The sequence below is a fragment of the Myotis nattereri genome, assembly GCF_964212035.1.
Source record: "Myotis nattereri genome assembly, chromosome: 1".
In the NCBI taxonomy this organism is placed as follows: domain Eukaryota; kingdom Metazoa; phylum Chordata; class Mammalia; order Chiroptera; family Vespertilionidae; genus Myotis; species Myotis nattereri.
In genome coordinates, this window is record NC_138075.1 from 139,643,303 (window position 1) to 139,667,331 (window position 24,029).

General features: G+C 45.4%; 1 protein-coding gene across 1 annotated transcript in view; it reads right to left on the bottom strand.

Annotated features, from left to right (window-relative positions):
- Positions 1-19,382, bottom strand: part of PRTFDC1 (phosphoribosyl transferase domain containing 1) — a gene marked incomplete at both ends in the record, with an annotated part of 103,071 nt that extends 83,689 nt beyond the window's left edge. The window contains 2 exon segments of the mRNA XM_081106641.1: positions 9,554-9,660; positions 19,335-19,382. Of these exon segments, the coding sequence (XP_080962767.1) occupies positions 9,554-9,660; positions 19,335-19,382 (155 nt within the window).
- Positions 19,383-24,029: the final 4,647 nt, after the last annotated feature.

Below are 24,029 nucleotides of genomic sequence, written 5' to 3' on the forward strand. Positions count from 1 at the left end.
TTTAATCCCTTCAGGGAGACTTTCTATCCTGCAGTCCCATCCCACCCCACTGTTGCTGTTTGTCGGCCAGCTGGGTCGAGCATCAAGGGGAAAGGGGGTTAATACTCACTGAAAGACTACTGATCCTACCGGGAAACCAACCTATTTACTGTACTGTTGTAAATATCATACCCTTTATATCCTGTATATTGGCTTCTTTTAAATAAATTGAAATGTCTTAGAAAAAAAGACAAGGCAGGGTGGAACCCAGAAGCCCCAGAAGCAGCCTGATATGGCAGTAACTCTATCAGTAAGCACTCTGAAAGTCAGTGGCATAAATGCACCAATTAAAGGACAGATTATGAGGGTGAATTAAAAACAAAACCCACTTTAAATATAAAGACACATATAGATTAAAAGTAAATGAATTAAGCTGCAGCCTGTTTTGCTCAGTGGATAGAGCATTAGCCCATGGACTGAAGGGTCCCAGGTTCGATTCCAGTCAAGGGCATGTACCTCAGTTGCTGGCTTGATCCCCAGTCCCTATCAAAGCATGTGCAGGAGGCAGCCAATCAATGTGTCTCTCCCTTTCCCTTCACTCTCTCTAAAGTTCAATGGAAAAATATCGTTGGGTGAAGATTAACAAAAACAAAGTAAATGGATTAAGTAACATTAAAGAAATTGTAAGAAAAATATATTCCAAATTCTGTTAGTTGTATAATGGTTATGTTTAAATTATTAACACCTAAGAAATTAGGTGAAGGATACATATAATATGCTGTAGTATTTTATAGTTTTTTTTACATGTATGAGATTATTTCAAATTAAAATATTAAAAATTTAAAAATTAATAAAATATTAATTGAAATGTATCTGCACTACATGAAAAATATCCTAATTGCTTCTAGCATAATTTATTAAATTGCACTAAAATTTACAAGGCTTCAATTAAAAAATATCTTAATTCTAAATGATATAATAGAAAATATATAATAGTGCAGTTATAAGCACTTATCTGAAAATACAAATTTAAAGAAGTGAATTTAAAGAAGGGATTAGCCAAAGAAAATATATGCACAACCCATGGACACAGACAACAGTATGGTGATGGCCAGAGAGAAGTGGGGGGGGGGGGCAAGAGCTGGGGAGAGGGGGCAAAAGGGGGGAAATAGGGACATCCTATATAATAATAATAAAAGGCTAATATGCACATTGACTGAACGGCAGAATGACTGGTTGCTATGATGCGCATTGGCCACCAGGGGGCAGATGCTCAATGCAGGAGCTGCCCCCTGGTGGTCAGTGCACTTCCATATGGGGAGTGCCACTCAGCCAGAAGCTGGCTCATGGCTGGCCAGCGCAGTGGTGGTGCCAGGAGCCTCTCCCACCTCCGTGGCAGCACTAAGAATGTCCAACTAACGGTTTAGACCTGATCCCTTGGGGGCCTAAGCCTTAAGTCGGACATCCCCAAGAGCTCCCTGGCTGTTAGAAGGATGTATGACTGCAAGCTTAGGCCTGATCCCCTAGGGAGTGGGCCTAAGTCGACAGGTGGACATCCCCCAAGGGGTCCTGGACTGTGAATGGGTGCAGGCTGGGCTGAGGGACCCCCTTGCCCCCGAGTGCACAAATTTTTCTGCACCGGGCCGCTAGTATACATATAAAATGTCAGCCATGGTTTCAGTTTCAAAATATGGTAACCAAAAAATGTACATCAGCATGCCAGATATTCTATAAAAAGGACATTTGTTTCCAGCATGATAGAATGAGGAGGTCAACATGTCCTTTCCACAAACAGCAACTATATAGCTGTAAAAAACTATTAAAAACAACTACTTCACTCTGGAAATCAACCAAAGGCATATAACAAACTGAGAATCATTTATACATGAAAACATTGAACACTGGGTAGAAACAGAGCAAGTCTATGGATTCTTGCCCAAGAATGCTCCTATTGTGTTTCCTAGCTCCCCAACTCTGTTGCTCAACCAGGTAGTTCAACAAGGGTGAGGCACTGACAGAGGGAGCTTACCTGACATGTGAACAGGGAGGACCAATGACTCAATTTTTCAGTATTTGCAGTCCTGTTTGAGCAACTAACTGATTAGACCAGTCTGGAACTTGATAGAGAATTCCAGGGGATTGGAGTCATAGGAGAGAGCTACACAATAAACTCTTAGCATATCCCAAACTGGCCAGAGCTATGTGTATGTACAGCACAGTCTAGAGTGGGCCTAAGCTTCCTACATGTCCCTGGATGATAGAGCCTGTAAGCATGTTCGGAGGAAACCTAAGGAAGCCCAGGGGAATGTAAAAGGCAAGAAGACTTGAAAAAGGCTAGAAATCTGAATGTGTTTGCCAACCCTTACACACATTCATCAGCAGAGTGGAAACCTTACTGGCTCAAGGTATTTAAGTACAATTTCTAACTAATCTAAGGCTGAAGGCTAAGCTATTTAGACAGAGGGGTGAACCCTAGCAAGTGAGGCTTAAAAACAAGAAAAATAAACTGCACATCATCAAAGACCAAACATGGTGGGAGACATAAATTTCACAGAGTGAAAGACCAAAAAAAAAAAAAAAAGGAGAACAAGCAATGATTAGAAAATAGTTACATATATGATAAATATTAAACTATAACAATAATCACTTTAAATGTAAGTGGTCTATATACAACAATTAAAAAGCAAAAACTGTTAGAGTGGATAAAAAGCCAAGCACTAATATATGTTATCTGCAATATACACACTTTAAACATAAAGACACAGACAAAAGGATAAAGACATACCATGCTAACATTAATCAAAAGGAAGCTGGAGTTGTTATATTAATTTCAGGCAATGCAGACTTCAGAGCAAGGAAATGATCAGGAATAAAGAGGAAAGTTGTATAATAGAGAGGTCAATTCTCCAAGTAGACATAACAATCCTAACAGCAGTATCAAAACACTGACAGAAATGCAAGGAGAAATAGGTGAAGCACTATTGCAGTTGGAGACTTTAAAACCCCCCTCTCAGTAACTGACAGATCCAACAGGCACAAAACAAGTATGGATATAGTTGAACTGAACAATACCATAAACCAACTGGTTCTAATTGACATTTATAGAATTCTCCATCTAACATTCTTCTCAAAAGATATCAATAAGAAAATGAAAAGACAAGCCACAAACTGAGGGAAAGTACTTGCAAATCATATCTTCTTCTATCCTATCTAAAAATAGAGAAACATGGTAATTAACCGTAACTTCGCTACCCTTCCCATTGGCTAATCAGCAAGGTATGCAAATTAACTGCCAACCAAGATGGCGGCCGGCAGCCAGGCAGCTGAAGCGAACAGGAGGCTTGCTTGCTCCAGTGATGGAGGAAGCCAAGGTTCCCCACCTGCCGCTGCCGGCCTCTGAGCTGCAGTCTAAGAAACAATGTTGCAATTATAGAAGCTAAAAATCCCCAGAAATCTGTTGGCCTCAGACCTGGAGCTGAAACAGTGTTTCAATTATAGAAGCCAAACAAACCCAGATCAGCAGCTGAGGTCTCAGAGCAGGAGCCAAGCCTCAGAGCTCAAGCTGGCTCTCAGCTCCAGTGACAGCCATAGAAGTTAAATAAGTCCCAGAATTAAAAAAAAAAAAGAAAAAAAGGAGAGGTTGGGAGCTTCACTCACCCGCCAGCCTGAAAACAGCCCTCAGCCCCTCACCCAGACTGGCCAGGCACCCCAGTGGGGACCCCCACCCTGATCCAGGACACCTTTCAGGGCAAACCAGCCAGCCCCCACCCATGCACCAGGCCTCTATCCTATATAGTAAAAGGGTAATATGCCTCCCAGCACCGGGATTAGTGGAGCAGCGAGGCCTCACTGCCCTGGTGTCAAGTGGAGCCGCGAGGCCTCCCAGCACTGGGATCGGCAGAGCTGCGAGGCCTCCTGGCCCCTGGAGCAGCGTGACAGGGGGCAGCGCCCCAATCCCCTGATCGGCCCTGCTCTGTGTGTGACAGGGGGCAGGGCCACAACCTCCTTATCGGCCGTGCTTTGTGTGTGACAGGGGGCGGTGCCCCAACTCCCCTATCGGCCCTACTCTGTGTGTGACGGGGGGAGGTCCCCTACCCCCTGATTGGCCCTGCTCTGAGCATGGCATGGGGGAACTCCCCAAACCCCTGATCGGCCTTGCTCTGTGCGTGACGGGGTGGTGCTGCAACCTCCCCATCGACCCTGCCTTGAGTGTGACAGGGGCTGGTGCCCCAACCCCCCAATCGGCCCTACCCTGAGCGTGACTGGTGGTAGCATCGCAACCTCCCAATCCGCCCTGCTCTGTGCATGACAGGAGGTGGCGCCCCAACTCCCCAATCAGCCCTGCTCTGAGCCCGACCAGGGGCTGCACCTAGGGATTGGGCCTGCCCTCTGCCACCCGGGAGCAGGCCTAAGCCAGCAGGTCATTATCTCCCGAGGGGTCCCAGACTGCGAGAGGGCACAAGTGGGGCTGAGGGACAGCCCCTCCCCCCGCCAGTGCACAAATTTTTGTGCACCAGGCCTCTAGTCCTATCTAATAAAAGAGAAACATGGTAATTAGCCATAACTCCGCTACCCTTCCCATTGGCTATTCAGGGCAATATGCAAATTAACTGCCAGCCAAGATGCGGGCCGGCAGTCAGGCAGCTTGAAGCGAACAAGAGGCTTGCTTGCTTCAGTGACGGAGGACTCCAACGTTCCCCGCCTGCCACCGCCGGCCTCTGAGCTTGCAGTTTGAAACATTGCTACAAATATAGAAGCTAAACAAAACCCCAGAAACCTGCTTTCAGCCAGCTGGGATCTCAGAGCTGTTCTGAGTTTCGATTATAGAACCTAAACAAACCAGATACCTGCTTTTAGCAGCTGAGTCCTAAGAGCTGGAGCCTCAAAGCTAAAGCTGGCCCTGAATAAAAAAGAAAAGCAAAAAAGGAGTGGTTGGGAGCTTCAGTCACACACCAGCCTGAAAACAGCCCTCAGCCCCTCACCCAGATTGGCCAGGCATCCCAGTGGGGACCCCCACTCTGAAGGGGGTGTGACCAGCTGCAAACAGCCATCATCCCCTCATCCAGGCTGGCCAGGCACCCCAGTGGGGACCCCCACCCTGATCCAGGACACCCTTCAGGGCAAACCAGCCAGCCCCCACCCATGCACCAGGCCTCTATCCTATATAGTAAAAGGGTAATAATATGCCTCCCAGCACCAGGATCAGCGGAGCAGTGAGGCCTCCTGGCACCAGGATCAGCCTGACAGGGGGCAGCGCCCAAACCCCTTGATCACTCTGTGGCTCTGTGTGTGACAGGGTACGGCGCCCCAACCCCCTGATCGGCCCTGCTCTGTGTGTGACAGGGTACGACACCCCAACCTCCCCACCCCCCACAGGCCCTGCTCTGTGTGTGACAGGGTAAAGCCATAACCTCCCCATCGGCCCTGCCCTGAGTGTGACAGGGTGCGGCGCCTCAACCCCCTGATCGGCCCTGCTCTGTGTGTGACAGGGTACGGCACCCCAACCTCCCCACCCCCCACAGGCCCTGCTCTGTGTGTGACAGGGTAAAGCCATAACCTCCCCATCGGCCCTGCCCTGAGTGTGACAGGGTGCGGCGCCTCAACCCCCTGATCAGCCCTGCTCTGTGTGTGACAGGGGGCAATGCCCCAACTCCCTATCGGCCCTACTCTGTGAGTGACGGGGGGAGCTCCTCAACCCCCTGATTGACCCTGCTCTGTGCGTGACAGAGTACGGAGCCCCAACCCCCCTGATGGGCTCTGCTCTGTGAGTGACAGGGGACAGCGCCCCAACCCCCTGATTGGCCCTGCTCTGTGCATGACAGGGGGTGGTGCCGCAACCTCCCCATCGACCCTGCCTTGAGTGTGACAGGGGACGGTGCCCCAACCCCCCATCAGCCCTACCCTGAGCATGACTGAGGGTGGCATCGCAACCCCCCGATCCGCCCTGCTCTGTGCATGACAGGGGGTGGCACCCCAACTCCCCAATCAGCCCTGCTCTGAGCCCGACCAGGGGCTGCACCTAGGGATTGGGCCTGCCCTCTGCCACCCGGGAGCAGGCCTAAGCCAGCAGGTCATTATCTCCTGAGGGGTCACAGACTGCAAGAGGGCACAGGCCTGGCTGAGGGACCCCTCCCCAGTGTGCACAAATTTTTGTGCACCGGGCCTCTAGTATATATATAAAACACTAATATGCAAATAGACTGAATAGCAGAACAACCGAACAACTGAACAACCAAACAACCGGTTGCTATGATGTGTGCTGACCACCAGGGGGTGCATGTGGAACATGGTGGGCAGCAGGTGGCAGAGCACGGAACATGGCGGGCATTGGCTGTGGCGAAATGGTGGAGCAGGTGAGTGGGGGCGCCAGACCAAGGCAGAGCGCTGGTTGCTGTCATTGGGTCAAGACTCTGGTGCTTACTGAAAATTCTTTGCTCCCGTGCACCGCTGTCCCACCAGCGTTCGCACCCACTGCCAGTGCCCGGTGCTGGTCCCGGTCACTCTGCGCCATCAGTGGGTGTGAGCAGCAGCTGCCACCAGCCCCGACTGCCCCTTGAGGTCTTCTCCATCTCCCCCTGCTCATGAGGGGCAATTAGGGCAGCAGCTGCCACTGACACCCGCTGAGGACACTGGCCCCGCTCACACCCGCTGCTGGCGCCAGCTCCAATTGCTCTCCTCTGTCAGCAGGTGCGAGTGGGCTGGCGCTGTCAGCGCATGGGAGTGGTGGTGGTGAGAGCGGGGCTGTCGGCAGACAGGGGCCACAGAGGGAAGGACAGGGTGGGGGCACAGAGGATGGGCCAAGACCCGCCCTGTGCCCACTGCAGCCTGGTAGTCCACAGTTCCTTTCAGGGTGCATGAATGCGTGCACTGGGCCCCTAATATCTGATAAAGGACTAGCATCTAGAAAATATAAGGAACTCTTGCAACTAACTCAGTAAGATGACAAACAACCCAAGTTAAAAGTTGGCAAAAGACTTAGGCATTTTTCCAAAGAAGACATATAATAGCTAACAAGCACACTAATCATTAGGAAAACGCAAATTAAAACCACAATGAGATACCCTTATATATCCACTAGAATGGCTATAATTAAAACAACTGACAATACTAAATGTTGGCAAGTGTGTGGAGAAACTGGAAACCTCATCATTGCTGGTAGAAATGTAAAATGGTACAGCCAAATTGGAAAATAATGGGCAATTTCTCAAATTTACCATAAAACTCAGAATTCCACTTCAAGGAATCCATCTAAGAGAAATGACAAGATATTTCCACACAAAGAATGTTCATAGAAGCATTATTCATAACAGCAACAAATTAGAAATCCAAATATCTATCAACTGGTGAATCAAAATTAAGTATTGTATAGTTTAATTTATAAGAAATGCCCAGACAAGACAAATACATAGAGAAAAAGAAATCCGATTAGGCGATTGTCTAATGCTGAAGGTAGGAGAGGAGAATGAGCAAACAAACTTTTTGAAATAATAGAAATATTGCCCTAGCCAGTTTGGCTCAGTGGATAGAGCATCGGCCTGCAGATGGAGGGTTCCTGGGTTCAATTCCAGTCAAGGGCACATGCCCATATTGTGGGTTTGATCTCCAGTAGGGGGCGTGCAGGAGGCAGCCAATCAATGATTCTCTCTCATTGCTGCTCCAATCTTTCTCCCTCTCCCTTCCTCTCTGAAATCAATAAAAATATATTGAAAAATAATAATAAAAATATTATAAAATGATGCTAGTGATGGTTGCCCAATGCTAAAAATTTGCTTTAAAAAATCATAAAATCATTTATCTACAGTGGGTAAATTCTATAGTATGTAAATTATATCTTAATTAATTCATTTTAAAGGTTTGGATGGGCAATCCTGGGCCCCATCCTGGACCCCAACCCAGACCTTTGAACCAGAATTTCTGGACATAAAGCTTAAGAATGTACATTTTAACAAGTTCACTGGGTGAGTCTCCTGTACAGGAATCTGGCTTTGGATAACCTTGCCAGAGCTCAATCATTTACTAGATCAGGTTGCAATTAATTTAAGTCATAAAATTCAGGTTAGAAAAGTAGGAATTTGTTTATACCATGGGGTTTCCATCCTGGTGTTAAGAGAAATTCTTCTGAGAGTTATTAAGAGGTGACCAACTATAAAGATGCCCACAGTACAACAAAAGTTGGTTTAATTGTTAAAGTTGAGGAAGTCCCCCCCCCCCATAATTTCCATATATTTAAATATAAATTGTCAAAAGGAAGATTTAGCAATTTGGGAGATGCAAATTTCCCAAGTTTATTTGATCACAAAACCTTTTTTTCCTTCTGAAGATCAGAACTTGTATTTCAGAGAAAGCCATATTAGGTATGAGAAATCCCAAACTAGACCTTATTTTAATAATATGTTCTAGTTTGAGAGAGAACACACAATATCCAAGTCTTAGAATTTGAGTGAAAATTTTAGAATTTGACTGAAAGAATGACGTTTCCTTCCAGACAGAAGTGATCACCTAGTTTATTGCAAACTTTCTTTTGGCCGAGGACCTATTTCATAAAGTTAAATTTTAACTCAGAAGAATATAACACATGAAAAAGGAGGGGGCAGAAGTTTAAGTTTATGGTTATAGGAGAGGTAGAGTGGGAGCCCAAAGCCTCCATTTGCTCCTACTTCCCTGTGCCTCCCCACCCTGATTTCTGGGTCTGGGAAGAACTTCTGTGATTCCTGGGAATGCACTGTAAAACCCACGGAGCTTGCTCTCCGTATAAATGTGAAGGCTTACGAATTTAGAAATTAGAGGTACATGGAAATGTAACAGTCTGGGCGTTAAGGCCACTTTGTGAAAGGGGCCTGGCCTCTATTTAAACCTTGGCATTTTTGGTGGACTGTATGGGGTCTCTCTGAAACCAAAGGCCAAACAGGGGTGACTTAGGGGCTTAGAACAGAGAGAAAATGTTGGCTTTAGGAAAACCGGTCAGCTAGGAAGGAGTCAGAGGCTCTCTATGGAGACAAATAAGAAAGAACTAGAAATAGTATTCCAGAGAGAATTCTGTGCAGATCTTTTTAAGCTGCAAACATACCTGTTCCCAAAACGTTACCACTGGCTGGGAAATAAAATTGTGCACAGACTGGTTAGCCTCTGATACATTACTTTCTCTGAAATAAATACAAGTTCTCAGGAAAAGCCAGGGCTTTAGGGGCGTGTCCTATGAAGGCAAAGATCACCTCTTAACTCTCCCTGGTTAACTGGAGAGTCTACAAAATGTGAGGCAAAGGTACCTGGGTGAGACGCAATGCTTTCCCAAGTTCCATTTTCATCAGTTTTTCTAGGACAATTGTTATCTTGAGACTGTTACTTATAATGTAATACTTTATGTATGGGTAGTATTTCCTCTGAACAAATGTTCAGGTAAACTGTTCAGGTAAAGCACAGATTGTTTGTATTTCAAATTCTCTGTCCTGAAAAGTGCTGTCTGCCACTGCATAAAAGAGATACAGAAACAGGGTCTTAAATTGTATTGCATGATTCACTCAAGAGACAGTCCACCCAGCACAGGGTCAAGCCCGACACAGGAAGTAATACTCACCGGTCCACAATGATGCCATGAGGTATGAAGAAATATTCCAAATCTCCATAATAGTGCTGTGCGTATGTAAATAAATTCAAGTCATACTCTGGACAATCGTTCATAACCTGCAAATCAAATGATTTTGGTTATAGCATTTTTTTCATTGGAAATTTATTTTAAAACCATAAACAAAAAAGTGTCATTTGAAAAACAAAATAATACCAAAAACAGAAAGTAGTCCTATGATCAATATGGCATTAAATTATATTCTGTGTAACTATGAAAAGTTCAGTGGGACAAGCTAATGTTTCATTCAACTTGATAAAGGACCTAGTACTGAAGAACACAGAGTACATGTACAAAATACCTTAATTTATGCCTTAATTATAAATGTTACCATGACTATAACATGTGTATCTACAACATTATAGTTGTAATATTAATATATACACTATATCATATATTACTATAGTATTATATATACTACTAGTGGCCCAGTGCATGACATTTGTGCACAGGGGAGGGGGTATTTCTCAGCCTGGCCTGCACCCTCTCCAATCTGGGACTTCTAAAAGGATGTCCTACTGCTGGTTTACAGCAATTGGGCCTAAACCAGCAGTTGGACATCCCTCTCGCAATCCGGGACTGCTAGCTCCTAACTGCTCACCTGCCTGCCTGCCTGCCTGATTGCCCTTAACCACTCTGCCTGCTGGCCTGCTTGCCCCCAAATGCCCCCCCCCCCCGCCGTCAGCCTGATCACCCCCAACTGTCTCCCCTGCTGGCCTGCTTGCCCCCACTTTTCCTCCCCACTGGCCTGCTCACTCCAAACTACCCCCCCTGATCACCTCTAACTGACCCCCACTGATGGCCTGCTTGCCCCCAACTGGCCCCCCTGCTGGTCTGCTTACCCCCAATGGCCCTGCCCCCCACCAGCCTGATCACCCACAACTGCCCTCCCCTCTTGGCCTCTAACCACCTCTACCTCAGCCCCGCCACCATGGCTTTGTCCAGAAGAACGTCTGAAAGGTCTCCTGGTAGGTCTCCCAGTCTAATTAGCATATTACCCTTTTTATTAGTATAGATAGAGGCCTCGTGCATGGGTGGGGGCCGGCTGGTTTGCCCTGAAGGGTGTCCTGGATTAGGGTGGGGGTTCCCTTGGGGTGTGGGGTGGCTTGGGTGAGGGGCCTGTGGTGGTTTGCAGGCTGGCCATGCCCCCATGGGGTGAGGGTCCCTGCTGTTGGGGGGCGTGGCCAGTCTGGGTGAGGGGCTGAGGGCTGTTTGCTGGCTGGCCACGTCCCCGGGCAACCCAGGCTCCCAGACCCTCCTTGAGCGGAGGCCACAGAGGCTGGAAGCAGGTATCTGGGATTTATTTATCTTCTATAATTGAAACTTTGTAGCCTTGAGCGGAGCCCACAACCGGCCAGGGCAGGCAGGAAGCTTGGCTTCCTCCATCACCAGGGGCAACGCAAGCCTCCTGTTCGCTCCAGCTCTGTGGCTGCTGCCATCTTGGTTGGGTTCATTTGCATACTCACTCCTGATTGGCTGGTGGGCGTAGCTTGCGGGTGTAGCAGAGGTACGGTCAATTTGCACGTTTCTCTTTTATTAGATAAGATTACATTTCCACGCATTGTATAAGCCTCATTTGCCTGAGAAAGATTTCCTATTAAAAATACATGTCTCTGGGGATTAGTGTAGACGCAAACTTCTGAGTCATCTAATCCTTCTTGCAAAGACTTCTACAGGACATACTATGGTGGAAACTAAAGTCAGTGTTATTGGGAAACAGTTGCTCCAGGAAACTGGCCCATTCAGGTACTGGGAAGACTGCAAGCAAGTCTTCCTCTTGCTTAGGATGGGTTGTGCAAGTTTTATGGTTAAAGTAGTAAAGAGGTGAGCTAGAAAATGAAGGTGAAGATGTTACTTTTACTCTCAGATATTTAGGAAAGGATGCAACACAACAGTTTGAATGCACTCAAACTGACCATGGCTGCATTGCCAGTTCTGGTTCTCTAATTACTCCTACCCACTGCCATCAGACTTCTCTGTCCAGCTTTAAGCTTTCCAGGCCTTTCATAATGCAGACCTTTCCTAATTTTCCAGCCCAGTTCCCTAAACTATCTCCTTCTTGTCCTCAGATCGGTCTTCAGTCGAGTTGTTTTCCTTCCCAGCTCTGTGTTCTGTTCAACTGTCTGTCTTGCATCTACATCTTCTCCCTGTCTTTCTTCTCTGTCTCTGTATTCCAAGCTCAGCTCCCCCAGGAAGCTTGGGTCAGTACCCTCTTCTTTCTGGAGGCCTTGATGCCTGTTCCCGTCCTCTGATCTTCTTTCTCAAACTCCTGGTACGTGTCACAGCTATCTGTTCTCCTAGACTAGAGGATCCCTTTCAGGCTCCTTGAGAAAACTCCTGTTCCTTCCAGCACCTGGTTTGGTTTTGCTATTTTAGAACCCACTTGGGCCTCATTTAATGCTGGGACATCCTCCCGCTTTCCATTCTCCTTTTCACTCCAGATTTAAAAACAATTCTCTTTTGCTCAGGTTTTGGAAGGGCAACTTATGGTCCAGCCCCCACCTGCTCCCATACAAAACTTGTAATAGTGCCCCCAAATTTATCCTTCTCTATCAGGAAAGAACAACTCCTTTTTCCAGTTGCTCAGATAAAAACCTCAGAATTGTTGTCAATTTCATTCTTACATCCCCTTCATACAACCCATTAGTCAATCTTATCATTGATTCCTTCAAAATGTAACCAGGACCGCCCCTCTGTCTGTGTCACCATATGTCTCCTGGGATTATTGCCATAGCTGCCAAACTCACCTCTCTGTGTCCACCATGGCATGCATACTCCCACCACATGGCAGCTGAAGTGCTCCTTTAAAAATGTACATGATGTCATAGCCATCTTCTGCGGTTATTTTCAAAGGCTTCCCATTTCTCTGAGTACAATGCAGAGTACTCACCATGGCTTTCCTCTCTGACTTATCTTCAAGCCTGCTCTTCCTCACTCACTGCTTTAGGCATTGTCCTCCTTGCTGATCCCTGAATGTGCCAAGCATGCTTCCATCTCAAGGGTCTTGCACTTGCCATGTTTTTTCTTCCCCCAGATATCCACATGACTTACCCTTCACTTACTTCAAGTCTTCATTCAGATGTCACCTCTACAGACAGGCCTTCCCTGACCACCCAAGTAAAATAGCAGCCACCTCCTACCCACTCATTCTTGTCTGCCTCTTACCCAGCTTTACTGTCCTTCATAGCATGTATTCCTACTGGATGTGATGTGTGTGTGTGTGTGTGTGTGTGTGTGTGTGTGTGTGTGTGTGTTTTGTCTTGTCTCCTCCCACTGGAATATTAGCTTCTTCTGGTAGAGACTTTGTCTTTTTAATGGTTGGATCCCCAGAGCCCAGGACACTGACCTGGAATATGGCAGCTGCTCAAAAATGTTAAATGAGTGAATGACACATAGTCTCCATTCACGGATTATGCAATACTACCTGAACTCCAGCCTCAACTTTGTCTCCTTGTGATAAAGAGCACTTCTGTTCAAGGCTCTGAAAATTCTTATCTACCATGGGCAGACTCCTAATCAATGGTGTATGTCATCTGTATATTCGAAGAGTATCACATTGCTCTTCCTCTACCAGCAAACTGGCTGGGTACACTATTGAATTTGCACAGAGCAACTCTGGCTTCCACCCCTGAGAACTCTTCGGACCTGCTGTAACCATTAATACCATCGTGGCTGGGCAGAGCCTGAACCACCAGCTGTACATGAGCAGCTTTCAGAAGACCCGCTAGCAGGCCAAGGTCAAGACAGATGGGAACCCTGTCCAGAACCAGGGAGATCATCCAAGTAAATAGCTCTTTCTGGCTCCCCTTCCAGACCACACACACTAACCACCCTACTTCCCAGAGCCAGGTGATGGCATCATTAACTAATGGTCATCTGAACCCATTCCTTCCATCATGCAAATCCTTTACTGCCCTCTCTAAATCTGAGACAATTCTCCACTTCATGTTGTAGAGCTCAGCTCTAGCATTTGCAAGCTGTGATGTTAGAGAAATTACCTACTCTCTCTGAGATTCAGTTTCCCTCTCCTGTAAATAAGACACATAAAACCTATAGACAGGGTAGTTGTGAGGATTAAGGCATAGAAGAGATAATGTTCCTAGAGGTCTTAGTACATTTCCTGATGCATAATAAGTGCTTAATAAATGATGCCCCCTCCCCAAATAAGAAAATGGCAAATTAAACCAACCTATAGATAAAAACTGTAATTGTAATCGTAGCACAGAGGCAGATGGAGTGCTGGTTAAGAGCATACTCTTACAAGTACAATACACCTGGAGACAATGAGATCTTAGGCATTTTAACCTCTCTGAGTCCCAGTGTATTCACCTAGAAAGTAGAGTCAATGCCTACCTCATGTGGTTACTGTGAGGAGTAAATAAGACAGACAATGGAGATAAAACTCATATCCATATTTAGTCTATCGTACTTATGTAATAAATATTAACTGCTTAGATGTACTGAAACATCAATAGTTTACTTATAACTGATATGCTTTAATTAACTTAAAGATGTGCCGCCAACCTGCTTGCCAAACTCTCATTACCCTAGTTAAAGCTGGAAATGTAAAAGCAGGAGAAATGTATTTTTCAAAAACTATTCTATAATCCAAACTGGACTTACCTCCAATAGAATAGTGAGTTGTCATTGTTGAGTAGAGGTAAAGGATCTACTTTGTTATCCTTGATATCGCACACAAATGGCATTGTAAGTTAAGCCCGAAACCTGGGGTATTGGAAACTGCTGTGGACTGTAGATAATTATGTTATTAATCTGCTTTTTAAAATATCAAAACAAGAAGTCTTTAAATAGCTTCTGTATCACAGATAATATGCTCTAAGTTTATTCAGCACAATCTTTCTCTGTTGGAAGATGCAAAACACGGCCAAGCTGGGGAAGTGACACATTAACTGAGCCATTTTATACAACATCAAACCCCAGAACTCAATCCAAATCTCTTTTCTCATTTAATGATACAGTATATTGGAAACCTTCTTTCTAAGCCATTAATATATTTTTTGCTTAGACTATTTCTTGCATTATTTTTCAAGTGGTTTCCCCCCGAGGAGAAAAACAGTTTGGAAACACATATAAAAAGTGAATCTCTGCTCTTCTCTGCTGCGAAGTCCCTCACTTTGTGAGCCACTCTCTCCTCCGGGCAGTGACCATGGCTGCTGCCAATTCAGGCTCAGGGCTACCCCTCCACCATCAGAGAGGAAGGGAGTCTCACCCCTCAGCTCTGTTTCCAAGAATCCCACACACGAACAGCAGCACCTTGAGACTCTGAGTTTGCCTTTCCGGCCAATTTAGGTTAATCTACTTATCCTGAATTCTACTGGAGAAAAGGACATAAATGCAGGAACTGTCTCTATTATAATTGATTATTTTCAACCAAGGCAGGCCCTCTCACTGCCTCCCTACATCTTCCACAAAATTACCTTGCTTTTGAGAGGGCTTCTTTTAACACAAATAGATTGGGCTGTTTACACGATTCCATCATTGCTTTTTAGACTTTAACAATCTACCTTTCCTATTAGTCATACAGATTTACCTCGTTCTCTTTTAAGAGTATCTATTATTAAATAGTAGTGCTATATTTAACCATTCTATTGATGGAATGGCTTTTTTATTAATGGCTTTGTAATTGTTAAATACAATGGCCACTTTTCCATCTTAATCCTTCTGGCTTTCTGACACTCTTAATGACCTCTTTGCACCCTCCCCTCCAAACTCTTCTCTGGGCACCTCCCGCCCTTCCTGTTCTCTCCTACGTTGCTCCTCATCCTTAGTCTCTTGATCTGACTTCTCCTGGACACTTTGCCTCTTACAGGTTTCTACCTGTCATAGTAATTTTTAAATTTTCCCCATTTTTATTGGGCATCCCTATCCACCCACCCCCAAGCATCAGATCTCTTTCTACTTGCTGATGATTTCTAAATATATTCAATCACTCTCCTGAAATCTAAATATGAATTTAAAGTTGCTTACAATGCATACTGCCCTGTAGGCCCTACGGTCAGTCACTGCAGACTTGATCTGTCCAGAACCGAACTTATTTCCCTTTCATATTTTCATGTCCTTCACCCCAACCCCAGGCCTGACCATCTTCTCCATGGCAACTGGGGTGGCTTTATTTAAATTCAATTTTCACTGAATTTATTGGGGTGGCATTGGTTAATAAAATTATATAGATTTTCAGGTGTATAATTTTATAATACATCATCTGTATATTGTACTGTGTGTTCGCCACCCCAAGTCAAATCTCCTTCCACAGAGTGACATTTTTATATATGTGTTTTTTTTGTTTGTTTGTTTGTTTGTTTTTAGAGAGAGGAAGGGAGAGGGAGATGGAGCCCAAAACCATGGAGCATGTGCCCTGACCAGGAATTGAACCCACAACCTCTTGGTTCATGGATTGACACTCAACCACAGAGCCACACCAACCAGGCCAGAGTGACATTTTTAAAATATAAATTCGGTGTAAAATTTCTTCTCAGTGAAGTATCCATCTTATATAAAAACTGCTGTTTGAAATTTTAACCCTGATAGTATGGCTTCTGTCTTAAATAATAAGGAAAATAAGACTACTCCCATTCCAGAGAGGCCATAAATTATGCCCCAGACAGAGTTGTCAGTGCTGACACCAGGCCAGGCCTTGAGATATGGTCTCATGGCCCCTTCCCAGCACACAGGCCTTCTTTCTCAGAAGGCCCGGAAGTCTCATTCCAAATTTGGGGGACAAAGGACTGGAAAAAGTATAAATAAAGAGAGTTTCCTCCATATTGGGGGCCCAGAATTTGAAAGACACATTTTTCTCTGGGCCTGCACAGAATTTAATAATAAAATATAACTCCTGTAGTCGGCACTGCAGTTCAGCCCTTGCTTTGGCAGGGTTCTGTAACTGTAGTCCCTGGCCAGCTTAATCAAGGCTCCTAAATTTTGATCTGAGTCCCTGGTGGTCGTCTCTGTGGGTCGCCCCATTACACTCAGGATGTAATAATTTCTTAGCACTTGGCATGTGCTGTCTTGAGTACTCTGCTTCAGAGTCTTCCCATGGCTACCTCTTGCTTACACTTCAGATGGTGGCTCAAACGTCAAGGAAAAAGAGGCCTCCCTGACCACCTGAGCAAAAACAGTGCTCCCCAGCCTCCTCCAACCACCATCTCTTTGTTCTCCTCTTTCCTTCTCATTGCACTAACTGAAACTATCTCCTTTATTTATTTGCTTTCATACTGCCTGCCTGTGTCCTTTCTGTAGAATGTAAGCTCCATGAAGACAGGGCTTGATCGTGTTCTCTGCTGTATCCCTAGAGCCTAGAACTCCACCTGGAACCCAGCAGGACAGTGAACGTATGTGGATGCCTAAATAAATGAGCTGCAACTCCCTTAAGAGCCAAAGCCCTCCTGTTAAATTAAGAACCGAGCAACACATTTCAACCTGAATAGTTCTATTTGAGCATGAGGTGTTTCCTTCCCCAATCCATTCACTCATGCAATCATTCATAATCACAGATTACCAGGTGTACTGGTTTATAATGCAGATTTTTTTCAATAGATGGAGTTATACATATGTTGATATATATGCGATTTGATATGTATGCTATTTTGTTGTATTGACAGCAAGCTTCAAAACTTCATAAGTCAAATTTGCTGAAGGTATTAAGATCATAGATCTTTTTACGCTTAAAAATGTCAAATTTCGTGCCAAAAAAGGAGCATTTTCGGAAAGTTTTAATTCATTACTTTATTTTGAAGAAAAGTGCTGCTGAAAGTTATCGTATACTTCGGGAAGCTTATGGTGAACATGCTCCATCTGAAGATGCTTGTGACCGCTGGTTTAAACGCTTTAAAAGTGATGATTTCGATGTGAAAGACAAAGAACGTTCAGGTCAACCGAAAAAGTTTGAAGACCAACAGTTACAAGCATTACTGGATGAAGGTGCGTGTCAAACTCAAAAACAACTTGCAGAGAGATTAACTGTTGCTCAGCAAACAATTTCCGATCGTTTACAAGCAATGGGAAAGATTTTAAAGGAAGGGAAATGGGTGCCACATCAACTGAATGAAAGACAAATAGAAAACGGAAAAGTCAACAGTAAAATGTTGCTTCAACAGCACGAAATAAAGTCTTTTTTGCATCGAATTGTGACTGGCGATGAAAAGTGGATTTATTTTGAGAATCCAAATGCACAAAATCATGGGTTGATCCAGGTCAACCATCAACATCGACTGCAAGGCCAAATCGCTTTGGAAAGAAGACAATGCTCTGCGTTTGGTGGGATCAGGAAGGTGGTGTATTATGAGCTTCTAAAACCAGGTGAAACTGTTAATACTGATCGCTACCGACAACAATTAATCAATTTGAGCCACGCTTTGATTGTAAAACGACTAGAAGGGGCCAGAAGACACGGCAAAGTAATTTTGCTTCATGATACCGCACCATCACAACTTCAAAACCAGTTAAAGACACAATAAACGATCTCGCCTGGGAGGTATTAACCCATCTGCCCTATTCACCAAAACTTACTCCTTCAGATTACCATTTGTTCCAATTGATGGCACACTCACTTTCTGAGCAGCACTTCAAAACATACGAAGAAGTGGAAAATTGGGTCTCTGAATGGTTTGCCTCAAAACAAGAAAAGTTCTACTGGGACAATATCCACAAATTACCTGAAAGATGGGGAAATGTGTAGCTAGCGATGGACATTACTTTGAATAAAGCACTTTTGATGTTTCTCTTGAAATTATCGTGCTTTCTTTGATTACAAAATCCACATTATTAACCAGTACAGCTGATATTTGTGAATTACAGGGTAATCTCTTAAAAAAGTAATCTTAATGTAGTACACTGGCTCCACCGGCCACCCTCACCACGTTTTACACTAAACCTGACAGTAATAACCACTGCCTCCTACAGAAATCATTCTCCATGGGAGGCGCGGGCAGACGCCAGTGGCCACAGGGCAGAACTCGGTTTGATTCAGGACACTGAAAAGAGGGGTGCCCTCTGATTGATTCCTGGAGGGATTGTCTGGGATACAGAGGCTCTGGTCTGGGAACCCCCCATCCCACGTCCTCTTCTCGGGGCACAGAACCGCATATTTGACATATAAACTCTCCAGATCACTCGCGAGGCCTCGCGTGCTGAGTCCCTTCTGCAGACGAGGTACCTGAAGCTCGAGAGGCACTCGCTTGCCCGGAGCTTGGGCAGAGACCCCACAGCGAGGGTCCCCGCGCAGGTTGCAAAGCTCAAACGTCACCTGAGCTACTTTAGTCCTCGCTGCCGCGGAGAACCCTCAGTGTCCTGTGGAAGACAAAGCGAGAGGGCCGGGCTGGAGAGCGCAGGAGGAAGCACAAGAGGAGGGAGGTCCCACGGGTGGCCGCGGGGGTCTGTGGGGAAGTGACACATTAACTGAGGCTGGCAGAAGTGGGGACCCGGCGCGACTCGGGCTTACCGCTGGAGTAGCGGATTCCGGGCCGGGGCCAGAGGGGAGACACAGAACACCGGGTGGCGGGATGTTGAGTGTTTGGTCAGATTGCGCCTGGCTATTTGCCGGGAGTGGGGAGTGGGGTTTAAGGATGGAAGCGATCCCCGCCGCGAGGGAAGAACAAAGCCGTGGCCCGAGCTCACCCGAACGCACTTCAAGCCTTGAGTGTAAGAGGAGGGCGCCAAGAAGGGGGGGAGAGGAGCGCTCGACTCGGCCCGAAATCCATCGGGAGTTTGCCTTTACCACTACGCCTCGCCCGTGGCCTGGCGCCGCTTCACTGCTCGCGGCCATGTTTCTCCCCGGGAAAGCAGGGAGGGAAGGACCTGGGAGGGGTCGGGGTGGGCCCTGGAGGTGGGGCTGGGGTCGCCCCGCCCCGCACGGGACAGCTGGCGGAACGGAGCGCGCGCACAGACCCGGGGCCTGGCCTGGCTCCAGCGTCTCTGCTTCGGCACCCCCTCCCCGATCGCCTCCCTCGACGGGTCTGGGGGCGGAGGTGCGGAGCCCGGAACAGGGCGTGGGGGCGCGGGGAGCAGCCGCCGAGCAGCGTTTGCTCCAGCGGAGCGCAGCCCTCCGGGGCGGTCCCTGGATGCAGCCGCCGCGGTCGCCGCGGGTCTGCGAGCCCCGGACCCCGCCCGGTCCGCGCCCCTCTGAGACTCGGGAGATGGAGGCTGAGGCTGCCGGCGGCTCGATTTTTACGGGAAGAGAAAGTGGTTCCTTGTCCCTAAGTCTGCCGTCCCAGCTCCGGGCTAACAATGTCCTTGCTAGTTTTTATGCGCTTTTCATCCCAAATAAATACACCAAGGAGCCTGCGTTCTAGGACGTAATCGAAGTAGGGCTGTGCAGGAAACTCTCTGGAAATGTTTTCTACATCCTCGAACCGCCAAGCTAGGGGTCTGAAATAACCACGCGATTGCTTTTACGTAGGACCGCACCGCGTTAAGGCGCGGACTTTGAGATAGGACCTCTCCTTTATATCATTTGGCAAGGGCGGCAGGGGGGAATGGGGAGAGATTTTTACAAATTATCTGCTTTACCATTTTTTGTAAAAACATACTGTTAGATTTTGAGTGTTTCAGGTTGCAGTTTAAAGCAATCACTCTCCTCAGGTGAGAAATCCTTTTACGAATCTTCGTGGATTCAACCCCTAACCCCAGCCTTCCCCACCGGATGCTCAGGGTCTTTGTCCATTTCTCAAGGGCCCTGCTTTCCCCGTTATATATGTGTTCATTCTCCCTTTTATATATGTGTTCATTCTCCGGCCTGTGCTATCCTGCCCCGCCCTTTGCCGCCCTGGGCTGAATACAGCTTTCTGACTCCCCCCTCTCTAAAAGACAGTTTTGTTTATCTTGAGGTTCTGGCACAGGGCAGAGAGAGGAATGCTGATTTTGCCTGGTTTGGGGCAAATTGTTATTAATCAGCTAATGTCGCTCTAGGTTGGAAAAATAGTCCTTCAGACGCTGTCCCTCTTAAAGGCCTGCGCAGTGGAAGGAAGGCAGCTCCTTGGATGGCTCCGACTAGAAACCATGCTGGTCCACCCGCGCCCATTAAACTGGGTGCCATTGTTGCCTAGTGCACAGGTAAACATTTCCTTAAGAATTGTCAGAGGTCCTTGCTTGGGGCCACGTTAGCCTTCCTTTCACCTCTTTTCCCAAAGGCAAAGGACCATCTTCTATGTTCATTGTCAAAGACCAAGCCCAGGAACCAGCTGTACAGTCAATGTGAGTAAAACTTCCAGAAATGAGAAGTGCTGGCACTGCTCTGATGACCAGACTTTAGGGTTCATAAGACTCGGCCAGCCAGCACCCTACCTGCGCCTGCTAGTGGGATTCAGGAGTCTGCGTTGCTGAGACTCAGGTGAGTGTGATTCAGGTGGTCTAGGAGCCACCCCTTTAGAGCCTCTTATTCCTGCAAAATCAAACTTGCCCGTAGGATGCTGGTGTGAGTGATTGGGCCAGATTAGGGGCGTGGGGCTTCACAATAAGTTACAGGCCCTAACCGGTTTGGCTCAGTGGATAGAGCGTCGGTCTGCAGATTGAAAGGTTGCAGGTTCCATTCCAGTCAAGGGCATGTACCTTGGTTGCGGTCACATCCCCAGTAGGAGGTGTCCAGGAGGCAGCTGATCTATGTTTCTCTCTCATCGATGTTTCTAACTCTCTATTCTTCTCCCTTCCTCTCTGTAAAAAATCGATTAAAAAATATATATATATAAAATAAGTTACAGATGTAGCTGCTCTCCAGAAGTCAAGTAGCAGCAACTGTGCATCCAGCCCAGGCACTGTGGAAGATGTAAGGGAAATGGTAAATGAATTTTCTTTCCTTAGACTGACCATTAATTAATGTAAATCCCAATAGGTTCATAATGAAAAATATGTAACTTGCTTGGATGACAACAGGGCTCTTAGGAATGCACACTCAAGAATGTCCTATAGAGACCCATATAAGAATGCCTATGAATACTACAGAATGATGAACAAATTGTTTTTAAAATTTGAATTCATTTAATTATATTTTTATATGTTGATAACATGTTATAATTTAATTACACTTCTATACTTTGAGTGGCATTACTATAGTAATATTAATACTTGATGTCACAAATAATATTTTCAAGGACCAATACCCAAGAATAACAACTCATTTGTTCAGGATTAATTCTTTTAAAAATATGTATATTTTTATTGTTTTCAGAGAGGAAGGGAGAGGGAGAGAGAGATGGAAACATCAATGATGAGAGAGAATCATTCATTGATGGCTGCTTCCTGCACACTTCCTACTGGGGATCAAGCCCGCAACCCAGGAATTGAACCATGACCTCCTGGTTCATAGGTGGATGCTCAATCACTGAGCCACACTGGTCGGGCAAGGCAAAATTCTTTTTAAATCTCAAATTGTTGTTACATGTCTAGTGGAATAACTTCCAGTAGGATTCCAATTTTTTCTAGTAATAATTCATATATAACCTTAGCCGATGAGGCTAAGCCAATTACATCAATATAATATGCCTCAATGTTCTCATCTGTAAGAGGGGGCAATACATTTCTGTTTTATTGCATATGATGTTGTGATTAACATGAGATTACATGCAAGAGAATTCCTTCAAAAATGCTATAAAACTGTAAGGTGTTATTAATCTGGGATGCTGTGAAAATGTATGACCAAATGTTTGTAAAGTCATTTGATGAGAAAATGACAGTAATTGCCTTTTAAAGATGGGTGTAGGGTGACCGATCAGGGACAAGTTGAGGCTAGTAAGAGAATGGATACAGTGAAATGAGAAAATTACTAAAATAATGGAATTTTCCATAAAATAAGATATTTTAGCTCGGCCATCTTCTGATATTCCTTTGAAGAAGCTCTAAGAATAAAGACATACATCTTTACAAAGTTAATAACCAGTAAATATTATTGCATTTTTCTGTCATTCTCTTTATCCCCTTTTTAGTTGTTAGTTCCCAGCATTTTAAATTCTGAAGTTATCTTGTGCCAGTACCATGGTAAAAACAGAAATATTTATATTTACCTGAATTTTCCCCCAGGCTAAAGACTTTTGTCCTGGAAGTATATGCTAATCTTTTGACAGTTTGGTATTGACTTTAGCCAGTACTAAAGGCATAATTCAATATATGCTTTTAGTTGCTCAGAGCTAGTCACTTACTGACACTAGGTTCCAAATACAGAAGGGCATTTCATTCTTTCTGAGTCCTGAAACATGAAAATATATTTAAAAGAAAAGAAACCTCTCAGCCTGAGAATTGTGTTGAAATACATACACATATGAAACTGAGTGACTCAGATTGTTAGCCACAGAGTCACTGGTTAGGCTGGATGAGAGCCACTGTGGACAAAGGCCAGTCATAAGGATGATGATATTTTGCTTTTCTTTAGTGCTGAACAAAACCCTTTACAAATGTTACAAGAACAAAAGAAAAAGTAGAAGACACTTTCTTCCAAATGTTCAGGCTAAGTAAGAATCTTGCTACCTTGAAGTATTTTTCCTCCTAAATACAGAAGAACTCTAGTTGCGAATAATTGTAATACAGAGCAACTTAAGCAAAAGCCTCATTAATATTCAATTAGCATAGTAAGCCCTCTTTCCTGGCCTCTTATGTGAAGCAGATTGAATCCAATGTGTAGTTTTAGAGTAAAGAAAACAATGGCTCCATAGTAGTTCTTACAAACAAAGCCAGGAACTACATTCAGAATCATATTTTGTATTACTACACTTTCATTAGAAATTAACCTTCCACCAAAGAATGCACTATGGGGTAGATTTAAGCTTGTTCTTTTGCAATAATGTCAGGCGTGAGCAATGTCACCCACAGTAAGTGCTGGGCTGCTTTAGAGATATCCTCCCACTATCTCCCCATCTGACCGGAACAGGAATTGGATAGCTTCAGAGCAAAAGAATAATGTGTCCATGTGTTTCTCCAGATCTAAGAGTCCTGGCAGCCAACCTCAACTCTCTTGGCCACCATAAAGCAGTCATTGAAGGGACACAGCTGCAGGAACTAGCACGAAATAAATCCACAGGGCTGGAGGCACAAGTCATGTACATGACCCTCACACAATACCTTGTGGTTATGGATGAACGGATTAGCATCTAATGGTGCTGTGGCAGCTTATGCAAAATTAATTGGAGCCTCAGCCAGTGCTGAGTTTCTAATGGAAAGACGTCCACTTAAAAAACACACACAACCCTCCCCCCGCCCCCCAAAGAACAAAACACCACCAAAAAATCCCCACAACAATAACAACAAAATGCAAGAGTCCTCCTTAGTTGACAAAGACTTTGGCTGGTGTTGTGGGGGAGACTAAAGACCAATGGGAATGGGAAGTGAACTGTTTATTAGTGGTACATGAATTCTCTTCAGATCAGAGTTGATGTACAATATCCCAGGAACTGATCGAGTTATTGCCATGCTCTTGGCTTATTTTAGA